At 37.5% G+C, this 13,639-nt stretch overlaps 1 protein-coding gene across 1 annotated transcript; it reads left to right on the top strand.

The window, feature by feature from the left end:
- The first annotated feature begins 5,818 nt into the window (after positions 1 to 5,818).
- LOC109416689 (uncharacterized) lies at positions 5,819 to 13,156 on the top strand. The gene is made up of 2 exons (XM_019690750.3): positions 5,819 to 6,013; positions 12,224 to 13,156. Exons 1-2 carry the CDS (start codon positions 5,978 to 5,980, stop codon positions 13,001 to 13,003), a joined length of 816 nt encoding a protein of 271 aa, XP_019546295.3. The 5' UTR covers positions 5,819 to 5,977; the 3' UTR covers positions 13,004 to 13,156.
- The last annotated feature ends 483 nt before the right edge of the window (positions 13,157 to 13,639 follow it).

A 13,639-nucleotide genomic window follows, 5' to 3' on the forward strand; every position in this document is an offset into this window, starting at 1 on the left:
GCGTGACCACCTTTACTATTACCGGAATACCATCAATACCAAGACGAGAATAACAAGCTTAAATATAATTTATTTCACAACCAAAAATCACTTTACAGTCTTCGATAAACTTTTTCCTGCACACTTCAGGCTATATTTTATTATCATTGGTTACTAGATACAAAAAAATTGACCAAAAAATGGAAGCAAGTGAAATTTTTCGAACTGAATCCAATTCAAATTAGAACCATATCACAGAGCGCGAGAAGCAATCAGTCGGATCGAAATTTTGCGCTGCAATTTTAGACACAAAAGGGGATTGAAAAGCTTTGCTCGAGGTTGATGCGATTAAATTTCAATTTTCTCATGGAACCCCCATGCTACTGTATATTTACACCTCAGGAATATGAGAAGATGTGATTTGATGAGCCTGCATCAGTTTTGTCAAGATTTTGTTCTCTCACACACATTTATCGCTTGCATTGACTATTTTCACTGTTTTTACAACTTCCTGTGAGATACCCGGAACCGGTTCCAAGAATGTACCTATTGTCTCAAATATGGTCTGAGACTAGTCTCTTGCTAACTGTTCAACAGGTTTTCTGGAAAGCCGAAAATTAATGTGCTTGCTTGGATTTGATTCATTTTACATTTTGGTAATTCTGGCGGGACATACAAAACAGGTTCTACCGGTAGACTCTAATGTGATCTGAGACTATTTTTATGTAAACCGTTCATCAGGTTATCGAAAAAGCCGTGGTTTGATATGTCGCATGCATGGGTTTGGCTCTTAAATGCATTTGACCACTTTCAGCAAGACACCCGGAACCGGTTCCGGAATACTACTGGTTGTCTCACTGGTTGCTAACCGTTCATCAGGTTATCTAAAGAGCCGCGATTTGATGTGTTGCATGCATGGATTTGATTCACTTTTACATTTGACCACTTCCGGCGGGACATCCGGAACTGGTTCTAAAGTACTACCGGTAGTCTCTGCTGGCTATTTTCCTGCTTACCGTTCTTCAGGTTATCGGAAAAGCTGCAATTTAATGTGTCGTATGCATGGGTTTGTTTCCTATCTACATTTGACCACTTCCGGCGGGACATCCGTAGCCGGTTCCGGAACACTACCGGTAGTCTCTGCTGTGATCTAAAGCTATTTTCCTGCTTACCGTTCTTCAGGTTATCGAGAATGCTGCTATTTAATGTGTCGCATGCATGGGTTTGGTTCCCATCTACATTTGATCACTTCCGGCAGGACACACGGAACTGGTTCCGGAATACTACTGGTTTTCCTAAATATAGTCTGATTTCATTTTATTGCCAACCGTTTATCAGGTTATCTATAGAGACGCGATTTGATGTGTCGCACGCATGGGTTTGGTTCAATTTTATATTTGGCCACTTCCGGCGGGCACCCGGAACCGGTTCCGGAACAATACCAGTAGTCTCTGCTGATTCAAAGGCTATTTTCCAGCTCACTGTTCATCAGGTTATCGAAAAAGCCGCTATTTGATGTGTCGCATGCATGGATTTGGCCTACTTTTATATTTGGCCACCTCCGGCGGGACATCCGGAACCGATTCCGGAATTCTACTGGTTCAGATATGGACTGAGAGTATTTTCCTGCTTACCGTTTGTCAGGTTATGGAAAAAGCCGCGGTCTGATATGTCGCATGCATAGGTTTGATGCATTTTCATATCTGGTCCCTCCCTGGGGTACCGATCCGGAACACCTAAATGGCCATAACTCCGGAACGGCTGAACCGATCCGAACCATTTTCAATAGGAAACAATGGGACCAGATTCCGCGTCGAATGAACCGTCGGTCATAAAAATCGGTTGAGGTTTACTGCCAAAAAGTGATGTGAGTTTATTTTGTACACACACATACTCACACACACACATACACACACACACACACACACATACATACACACACACACAGACATCACCTCAATTCGTCGAACTGAGTTGATTGGTATATGTGACTCGACCCTCCGGGCCTTCTATCGAAAAGTCATTTTTGGAGTGAACATATAGCCTTTCCAGTACACTTAGTGTACGAGAAAGGCAAAACGTTTAAATCAAACAAACATTTTTTTAAGAAGATTAAAATTATGTTTTTTTTCTCATACACCCTTCTCAAAAGTTATGTGAAGAATATTGTAAAACAAGTAGCATGAAAACAATTTTCGGATACAAGCTCATACAAATCGTCATTTGAATTGAAAAATGTAGCATCTACGCGATTCGTGCGTTGAGCTGGAAATTCTCTATAGCGTTGTAAATGTTAACATTTTCTAAGCGGAACTTGCAAAAGTGATCGGACAGTGGCACGCGTGTAAATCAAAGGGGTACAGGCCTACCAGGAACCTACATATTATCGAGCTTGCATGAACCTAAAATCTTTTTCCATAGGGTTTCAGCTTATGGTCTTACCTTTCAGAAAAGCCTTTGTTCAAAATATTCTACATACATACTACATTTGGCATGAATGATTCTATAATGGCAGTAAAACTAGAAATTCCCTAGCGTCAGTGCATAGATAACTCATCTGTCAATTTCTGTCTCAATTCAATTTACAGTCAGTGCTATTATTTTTAACAATTTCGCACTTTTTTACACGTGCTTCATATATTTCAAAATTAAGCTATAGCAATATTTAGCATATGTATTTGTAGTTCGCTGTTAAATCTTCAGCACAATTGCTCATAGGATAACAAAATTACAGCATACCAAAGTTGTCAATTTCAAATGGGCTTTCACTGCTATTTTTATGAACCTAACTGGATGGGTTACAAAACGACTAAAGACAAAACGCCGAATTTGTTTTGTATGTGCATATTTATGATAAAATATTTCTGAAATGTTGATAACATAACTTTCTCTTTTCTTCTTTTTGGCGGCTTCTCAATTATCTGTATCAACTGCCTCCTATTGCATTACTAATTTAATTCAAATTATTGAATTAATAAAAAACAATGACTTGAACTTTTTAAGAAAGTTTCTTTACTGGGACAATTAAAGTAATTTATGAACTACTTAAAAGTCGACTGAGATATGAATTTGAAAACAATTTTAGAGGGGATAACCCCAATATATTACTTATAGGGCAGATTAAATCGCCAATTGTTGCACACCTCGCTCATACGAAAATTTTGGAGAGTGCAACAGTTGGAGGGTTTGTGTGCAATAATTGGCGATTTAAACTATTTCTGAAGCATTTTTAAATAATTTCAGCAATGCAACAAACAACAATTGTTCAGCCGTACTGTGGCCAGTAAAAATAGCACCAGAAGAAAGCAAAAATTGGAAATGTTATAAGTTTGTTGTCGGAAAATGATCATTAGCTCAGAAATGATCGTGTCAAAATTTGAAGTTCGTATCTCAAGGCCAAGTGGTCTGTCAAGGGGCCTAAAGTTGTAAAAAACATGAAATTTTTATCGTTATTTAGCAAAGTAGGGTAGGTTTCCTTCGGAAACTGTGAAAATGGTCTAAAATGCTGATTTTTCTGCTTTTTTTGTCGGTAACTCAAAAACGAGTGGAGACATGGCAATTCAAAATACATTTTCTGCCCTTTTTGGCTCTAAAATCATTGGTTTTAGTGGAATAGCTATTTTTTTTTCTCGAAAAAATTTCATGTTTTTTTAGTCCCATACAATTTTTTTCAAAACTTTAGGCCCCTTGAGGGGCCACTTAGTCTTGAGATACGAGCTTCAAATTTTGACACGATCATTTCTGAGTTAGTGATCATTTTCCTACAACAAACTAATGACATTTCCAGTGTTTTGCAAAATAAGGGACGACCTAATGCAGGGTACCCACGAAATTGAAATGATAGTATCTCCGTCAATTATTAATCGATTTTAACTTTTCGGCTCATTCAACTCAGAAACTCATAATCAATGCAATAGAATGCATGGCTTTCTAGGTGAACCAGCAGCAATATGGGCATCAAACCTAAGCCTGGCCCAGCAGAAAGTCTCGAATTACAAAAGGTGTTTACTTTGAAATTGTCACTTAGGAACAGGATTCCCGTGGGACAATGGCTGTCCCTAACCCCAATAATGTGGATATCAGTATTGTATAAGAATATCATCCTAAAAATCCAGATTTACCTAAATCTACGGTGATCGGACCGGTCCAACCAAGTATTCTCCCGATAGATGAAGAGTTTCATCTAAATTTCATTTAAATGAGCAAAAAAAAAAAAAATCGGTGAAAAATTGACAGAGATACAATGTATAATCATTTCAATTTCATGGGCACCCGGGTACCGTAATCCGGGGTCAAATTGATCATTTTAAAACAACTTTTGCGAATAACATCAGTGGCAATTCAAATATTGTCAAAATAATTTTAGTAAAACCAGTACCCAGTGGATCTCCATGTAACCATATGACCTAATTTTGTTCAACAAATTTAAACACAAAGTTAAGTAACTCCAAAAATCAATAAATTAGAAATGCAACTTTGGGGCGAAATTGATCAGTATGCAATTTAGCATCGGTTGGAAAGAAAAATTTCCTTCTCCGCTAAATTTGGCTCTTCTAAAATTGAAAAGCACATTTAAAATCTTACAACTAGTGAATTTAATACTTTAAATACAAAATAAATTTTGAAGTTTCGCCTTGAACGCCTTAAGATAGGCAATTTCATTTTAAATAAGTGATTTCTATCACAATAAATGACTAGGGTGACGAAGGGTATTATCGGCAGGTTTGTTCTCTTCATCATGTGGGGTTTTTGTGGGCCGAACTGTTTGGAATTTGGGCATATAACTCAGCTTGCTTGGGAAGGATTTGGGGTCAATTCTGAGACCTACAGGCTTCAAAAAACCCCCCATGACGAAGAGAACAAAACTGCCGAAAATATGTAAGTTTCCCTAATTCATCATAAAATGAACTTTTTTTCACCTATTTAATTTCCTGATTAGCAACATAACACTAAAAAAAAAACTTCCCAACCAAGGCTCCACAAAAATCCCTCGACCCTCCTCACTAAAAAATTCGGTCAACCCCACCAATAGACATATATTCACAAATTCTTAGAACTAACAGAGTTTCAACCTCCTCTTATCAAAAACCATTGAAATATCGAGAATTGAAATCGAGAAAGGTACACGGGTACCCTGCCGGCCACACTAGGGTAAATACAATTCATATGTAAAATGAATTCAAAAACCACACGTTAAAAAAAAAGAATTCAATTAGATAGAATTAGATAATTTACTACAAGTTTCTCGATGAAAATATCTTCATTTGTGCATTTTATGTGTTGATTCCACATTCAGACAGCAGTCGAAGCGTCTGCTTTGCGGAATCCATGTTGCCTGTTATTATTGCTTTACTGGTTTACCAGATTGAATTTATGTGCAACCCACAAGGCCCGAAAAGAATCAGATAAGGAAAAGACGTGAAATTGGTTGGGATGGCTTGACACCGACTACATTCTTACGAATGAATGTGGCTTCTCAATGTTCGTTGATTTCTAACAGTATAAAATGTAAAAAGACTGAAAATAGAAGATGAAAATTAAACTGATATATTAATCAAATCACACTGATCTTTAGTTAAATATCATCTCAAATTCAATATTTACTGCACTGTGTTTCTTTACAATACACATTATGACCAGTTTGCTTTCGAAGTGGTGCACAAACAAAAACTTTCACTCAATGGACCCGACAGACAAAACTGTCAATTATGGATATCTTCTATCTATCCGTGTGTGTTTCTCATGATAGATAAGGTCATTACGAGCACACGGACGCATTCCAACGTTCTTTCAGCAAACAGTCAAAAACGGTTCCTCACTTCGACAAGCAGTCAGAGTGTATAAATAAAGTTGTTACAGGTGAGCAATGCTCAATCAGTGCTAGTCAACTTGAAACCCTCTCGGTTCTACGCTGTCCTACGACACCCAGGGAAGGCTCTCGTGTGTGGTGTGAAGATAAAATCATTGAGTCGTTCCCTGTGGCGGTAAAATATCCAACATGAGTTCGTGGCTGCTGAAAGTTGGCGTATTGCTGGTACGAAGAGAAGCTTCCAAAAAAAATCAGAGTAAACCAAACTGTTGTCCTATGAGAGCATAAACGCAAACCCCAAAAGGACTAATCCTTGTGCAAGCCATGCAACCTTTGAACTGCACAAGGTAGAGATGATAGAGCCAGACGTCAGGTTCAGGTCAAAATAGTGTATATTGGTGGGTGCAGAAGTTCGATGAAATGAAGCACGAGAAAATAACAAACCGGTGAAAGTGCATGCTGTGCTGCAGGGATAAGAGAAAAACGAGCAATTTGTTGAAGCTTGCAAACAATATCATTGGCTCTTGTGTACACTAGATTGGCTAAAGTGAAGTCGGACCATAAATAACCACAAAAAATGTGATCCGGAAGTGTGTTGCAGGAAATTAAAACTGTGAAGATATTTTTGCTCCCTGAGGGAAGAGCCTGTGCGCGTTAACTTATAGTCGCTGCATTTTTGTGAATATGAATCATCTAACGGAAACGGAGCAGAATGGACACCGCCGTCAATATTCTCAGCAGACGTAAATGAGTTGAAACTGGAGTTGAAAATTTCAGCCAAAATGTGGGAAATCGGATGATCTCCAGTTTTTCGTTTGGCACATGGTTTGTCATTTTATATTCAGCTCAAGTTAAAGAAACTGACAATTTTATCCCGGCTAAAATATAAACGACTCATAAAAAAGTGATCATTTTCCATAACAAAATCAGAAATTACTAATAAAAAAAGTAGGGGAGGGAGAAATAATACCTGCACTACAAAATTTCCATAAACAAATCAAAAAGTGCATAAATAAATCAAAATTTTTAAAAAATAATTGATTTTCGAGCAATAAAAATATGTCGGAACTTCTACGAATTATTCAACATTGAGCGTTTTACCGTTGATTCTCGCGCAAAAATGTGCGAAATTGCTCATAGATCGTCGCCAGTACATTAAATCATGTTTGTATCTTCTACAAAAAGTGTGGGAATTACCCAAGTGTTGACCGCGCAGGACATACCGAAGCGTTTAATTGCAACTGCGTACATCTATTGAAGGTTTCGAATTTGCGCGATATTTTTTCTTTGTAACGGATTGTTATTGCAATAAATATCTATTTTTTTTTCATCAAAAGTTTTTAAAATTTACATAATTAAATCCATTTTTTTAATAATAAATTTAAAAATTCTCAATTGAAAAACATCAAAAAAGAATTTCGAAATTAAGCAATAAATACGAAACAACGAGTAATAAACTTGAATGCAATTCTAACTAAAAGTATTGGCTGAGCCATGCAGCGAAGCCGCATAGAGGATAGAGGAACAGAGGCGGCAGAAGGCCTTTTTTAAGTCCGACGAGCGTTAGCGAGTTCGGACAGCAACCGATTGTCTAGTAGTGTGTTCGATTTTTTTTTGTGGGAAAAAATAATAGTTTTTAATTGCACTGCCGTAAATCGCAAGTCAGTCCCATCTGCAAAAAGTAGGCATTGAGAAAATGGACTCTGAAGTTTTCAAATTCGATTTCTATGTGAAACTTCGAAAAATCGCCATAAATTGAAAACTTCTGCGATCAACATGAAACTTTCACACATTGTTTCAAACGTGAAAACGTAATACTGAAAAATATTAAACTGGATAAAACAGTGTTAGGTTTTGTATTGGAGGATGCACAAGTTCGCAATGGGACTGACTTGCGATTACATTTCATTATGGGACAATCTGACTTGATGTTGTTTTTCAATTTTACTGAACAAACTATATATTTTTTTCACGCAGCTGAAAGATCAACCAAAGAAAGATCGAAAACGGTCATTAACTCACTTTTGCCCAAAATGCAGATGGGACTGACTTGCGATTCACGGCAGTGCAATTGTTGATTTATTTGTGAAAATTCTGACATTTTTATTGTTCGAGTATCAATTATGTATGGAAAACTTTGACTAATTTATGCACTTTTTGATTTGTTTCTGGAACTTTTATTTATTTATTGGCAACTTTCGAATTATTTATGATTTTTTTTAAATTTATTATGGGACGTTCAGTTGGTAGCCTATTATCCCAAAGGAACAATTTTTGGCATATCAGGATTAAGTTTAGCTTGTTTACCCACGTTTTCTCTACATAATGCATCACGGGAGGATATATTGTTTATTATTGGATATATTGGAGGATATATTGTTCCCCCCATATTTTCCCGGAATCAAAAACAGTTTTCTTCTAGCATATTTTTTTTCCAAAACAACATCTGGATAGACGACAATATTTTGGCTACAATTGATTTTAATTGTGTATTGCATTATTTTTTAATGGTTGATGGTTTGCTTTCAGTCCTTCAGAAACCTTTTAGGCGATTTCGAAAAATCTCAATAACTTTGTGAAAATTGAACCAAATCGTGTCAAAATTTCACAGCACATAGTATAAATAAAATACTATCAAACGTATTTATCCAAATAAGGCTGTTATATAAATATTTCAAATAATGTAGCTTAGTTTATACAACAGTGACATGGGGAGACTTGATCCCTCGAGAATTACACACACATTATACATGTGAAAACTAAAATTCTATTTGGAAGCCTCTATTTACTCGGAATTCTAGTATATTCAATGATAAAACGGGTCAGATAATTATCATTTTATTACACACCTTTAAAAGGGGGATCAAGTCTCCCCATTTTCAAAATACGGCATATCCTTAACAATAGGACGCAATCAGTGAAGTACTAGATTGAAAGTAGTGAGCTGGATTTTTGTATGGTGAGATGATCAGTTCTCCATTTCTGCAATGAAAAGGTGCAAACAGCGTGGGTTATATGGTTTCTTGCCTAATTTGATGGGGGGGGGGGGGGGTGGTTGGTGACACTCCATGTATTGAGTATACGAAAAAAGCGGGACAGAGGGGGCAAAGGGAGTCGGAAATACTCAAAAACTGCTTAACGTAATTTTTTAATATTTTCATGAAGTGGCATCTTACCCCATGGAAGATGACCTTTTTGCATCACTTCCGTTTTATGAACCAGTTTTTTTTTTAATCGATGAAAATGCAGTGGTTTAGTGAACATTTTTGCTTCAGTATCGAGCAAATATTATCTAGTTGATGTTACCACTTTGAAATCCCAACAAATGAGGCTATTTATCATTGAAAACGGTGAGAGTTTGAAAAATGACATTTTATCCCACTTTCTCCTACCGTAAAATGGAGTGTTAAAAACTCATGGGATGTTATTTATTAATTTATTTGTGGAATGAAGGAAATGAAGTATACCATCAGAATACTCACTATTGAAATACGATTTCAATTAGATCCTAGATATCAAAAACTCTACGGCATTGCTTTTCTCAATTTCGCTACCAATGAAACAATCATTTATAAGGTCAGACATATTATTAGGAAAAAATATGTGAGAAGTCTTATGGTGCCCCACAACTTATTTCGAATGAAACTAAGGTAAAATATATGATGTAACTGAAGTGCCAAGTACCAGTAATTTTTGTTTAAAAAACTGGTGGGGTGTTAAGGATAAAATTTCTCATGTAACATTTTACTGTGAATCTTGCAGTTACGAGGGGATTGACTCTTTCATCTGTTTTTAAAATAAGTTTCCTGTTTCTACGTATTTTAATATATCAGTAACTACTCATGAAGAAAACACATGGATTTTTTTTATCTGTATTAACGAGATTTTTAGCCCTGGGCTAGTTCACCTCGGGACCCACGCTTTACTTCCATTCCGAAGGAAGAACTCACATTTTGTATGTTTGTCGGGAGTGGGATTCGATCCCAGGTCCTCGGCGTGATAGTCAAGTGTTCTAACTATAGTGGATAGCTATCCAACCAGATTCGCTCCACGCGCATGGAATTGAGCAAACCGTTCAAAAACTTATCGGGTTAACCAAAACACAAACAACATAGAATGCATATCACAGAGACAAAAAAGATATTGCAAGAATTATTTTCCGTGTTCTTCAAACGTTGATGCTCCAACACTCAACACCTTAACCCTAGTAGGATAATGGGTTCAATATGACCCAGGCAGGCACACTGAACGTGTACTACGACGTCTTGATCCGCCTAGCGTAATATCTTAGGAAGGTTAAAAAAGCTATGCTACAAACCAGAAATGGCAGCACTGAACATACCGTTTACACATTGGACCATCTAATGTTACATGCAGGCTTTCCAATTGTACACAGCCTTCTCGCAAACACAGGCTCATACCAAGCGTGTCTAAATGTGCGAGTAGACCTTGGCGAGGTGAACTTTCACTTGACACAATTTCTGTCAGGCTATAGGTGCTTTAGGCGGTATCTGCACAGATTCGGACACGCAGGCTCCACGGCATGTCCGGAGTGTGCAGACTGCGATGAGAATGCGGAGCATGTGCTCTTTCCATCCGGAAGCTTGAGTCCAACAGGTAGTCTACAGTACTAGCCAGGACCAGCCAGCATTCAAGGGAGAGAGGACAACTTAAAACGGTAGCTGGTGGAACGCTTACCAATAGAGAGTACTCACTCATGTACGATCCACCCCCTTCTCGAAGTCATCCCTAACGGGCGTACCGCGAAGATAAGGAGGAGAGAAAATGAGTTTTTAGTGGGTCGATCCCACATAAACCCGAGGAACCACCTCTTGGGTATCTTATCTGCAGGTTTTCTCATTATGTTCCGACAAGTGATACATATATTTTAAACGCCCAATACGAATAACTATGCTGAGTGATTTTTATTGGAAGAGTTTTGTGGTGTGGTTTGACGCAGGCCCGTGCACAGAAAGAGCGGCAAGGGAGGGGTTCTTCCTAATTTTGGCAAAATGCGGAGGGGCGCCTAGTAAATGAAACATCGACAATGGAAAGGGTTTATTCCCCAAAACACCTCCCTTATGCACGGGCTTGGTGGGATGCATGAATAATGTAACACATCAAATTTCGAATCACCGGCAAAAAAGTTGATTCAACTCTACCAGCTCGTGCAAAACAAGTTTTTTTATTTAAAAGTGCCATAAAGTTAAGTGAAACATGATTTCAAAACATGATTCTTATAGTACACAATTGATGAATTTCGCCAGAAGGAAATCTGGCACTTCAAAATGCATATGCTTTCAAAATCATACGATAACAAAATAACAAATTTGAAATATGCCAATTTTCTTTTTTTTTCGAAAAACTCATGAAGTTTGTAACGAATAAAATAATAGAACATATTAAAAGGAAAATTTGTAAAAATATATGAAAATATTTTTTACCCAAGGTTAAAATGGCAAAATAAAAGCTTCTTGATCAAAATAGAAATAAAAAGGTAAATTATATATTAGAACTCCAAATATTATCCTGAATCCAAAAAAAGGATGACGAGACCTGTGCTGTGGACAGCCATTGATTGTGGAGGCCAACTTCGGATTCGCATCGTATCGAATCGATCGAATGCTATTGAATTTGTATGAAAATGTATGAAATTTATTTTACACGGCCTTGCAAAAAAAAATCATGCAAATTGAGAATCTGATGTTGATTATTTGTGATGTCATCCTTGCTAAAACAGTGTTTGGAATATTTAATATTGTTTAACCTAACGGATGATAGTATTCAAAAGAATATCTTGTTCAAGCAGAGAAAACAAAAACCTAGGTTTCTGAAGCCACATTTGCCTTGACGTAGGCTTTAGTTCAGCTACATTCAGCTATAGCTGAATATTCAGCTTCATATTCAGCTACTGTCTTTTTGAAAGAGTTGAAATATGTTTTCCTTTCATTTTAACAATAATGTTCATGTTTCTTCTGGATCATCCTCATCAATGTTTCAGTTTGGAATCTATTGGATCTATTGGATATATAGTCTAATTTTATTTTGTTTCTATGCTATAGAAATTTAAGAAAATTAACCTCAAATCAGAGATTTTTAACGTTTGCATTGGTATATTGTGTTGAATTGCACAGAATCAATCGATCTGACAACATTTCCAAGTGATGTTTAATTAATAATGTGCCAAACTATTCTGTTCAAGATCCGTTGAAATTGTTAAGAGTGGGTCTTTGATGGCGTTATTGTAAAGAAATGCAACTTAAGGTAACTCACCGAATGCTTGCAATGCATGCCCCTCCCAAACGACCAATATGGCCCAGTCTATACAACACTAAATACCAAACTTAAATATATGCATACACATGTACACAGTTAATGAATATTCCAATTGAGAATCGATTTGCCTATTAACTGCAACATTTTCTATCCCTTCAGGTAATATCTGCTGCAACGAATGGAAATCGTATTTTGTCAGTAACAAAATTCCAGTCCGGACAATGCACCCAGGAAGGCATCATCTGCATGAATTGTAAAACCGCGGCGCAATGTTTATTGGTGAACAATGTCTGGCATCCGCAGCCGTTCGAGGATTGTGATGCCGATGCTGGGTTTTTCTGTAATGTTAACGAGGGTGGTTGCTCTCAGCGGATAGGAGCATGCAATCCGGCTGGCCAGGAGGGAAATTTTGTGTGCAACACCATGGGCGTATTTCCCGATCCATTCGAATGTGAAAAGTATCACTTTTGCTACCAAAATGGACAAAACCTGGTGTCCATTAACATGGTCTGCGACAACACAGCCTTCTCTCCTGCCACAGGAGACTGTTCGTTACCTTTAAGCGACATGGTTTGTACAACCCCGCAGTGGAATTGCTCACAGGCAGGAGAGATGAACGCATGGTCTGGAAACAATAATATCTATTATCTCTGTGTAGCCGAAATTAGAAATGGCATCCGCGTCCTATATCCTGATCTTTTCCGCTGCAGCGCCAATCAAGTGTTCAGCAGTGGCCGTTGTGTGGATAGACAAACAGTCCCGTCATTGCCAGGCGAAGACAATTCATATCGATGTGGCTCTCCCGGCTTGTTTCAGGATGTTACTAACTGCCGATATTACTACTTCTGTGATGCCAATCTAAGCTCACAGCACCTTCAGTGCCCATCTGGTAGCTATTTCCATCCTCAAACTTCCTCTTGTGTCACGGGTACTTGCTAAGGATCTAGGACGTTATGAGCCTGTGTGAATATGTACATTCGGATTGTTGTTTACTTTTGAAAGGAGTCAAATATAAGCCAACAGATTTCATATGCTTCCTCTTCCCAGTCACTCAATAAATATTGACTGTGAGTTATTGTATTCTATTATTAACTGAGAGCAATGATAAATCAGGAAAGAAATCCTATGTTCCTTGCCATATCTGCATAAGTTACGTAAGGAATGTCTAAAACAGTACCTACTAGACCAAACTTTCAATTTTCCTAATAAATACTAGTACTAGTCAAATAAATTCAAGTTTCAATAAAATAAAACAGGACGTAAATTGTTGGGAATTTAAATTATAATTCAATGAGATCGATTGCTAATGGATTTCATGAACGTTGTGTTTCTCCATACCGCGGCCGTGCGTGGTGATAGAGTTACTCTATGACATCAGCAAAATAGATTTTCTCGTCAATCAACAGGAAAGCTGAAACCAAAGTTCTTCCCCGCAATAGTCAACATTGGATAACCAGCAGAAATGCTGGCAGGCTGATAGGCACTCGTGCGAAACATCTCACTCATGATGTCACGAAAAGCTTTACCAAGCATATCATCGGAGTGCGAACCATGAAATAAGGCAAACCAAAAGGA

The sequence above is a fragment of the Aedes albopictus genome, chromosome 2, assembly GCF_035046485.1.
Source record: "Aedes albopictus strain Foshan chromosome 2, AalbF5, whole genome shotgun sequence".
Classification (NCBI taxonomy): Eukaryota; Metazoa; Arthropoda; class Insecta; order Diptera; family Culicidae; genus Aedes; species Aedes albopictus.

Coding starts and splice junctions, on each gene's coding strand:
- LOC109416689 (XM_019690750.3), top strand. CDS start 5,978: ATGAGTTCGTGGCTGCTGAAAGTTGGCGTATTGCTG. Junction 6,014..12,223: donor TGAAAGTTGGCGTATTGCTG/GTACGAAGAGAA, acceptor CTATCCCTTCAG/GTAATATCTGCTGCAACGAA.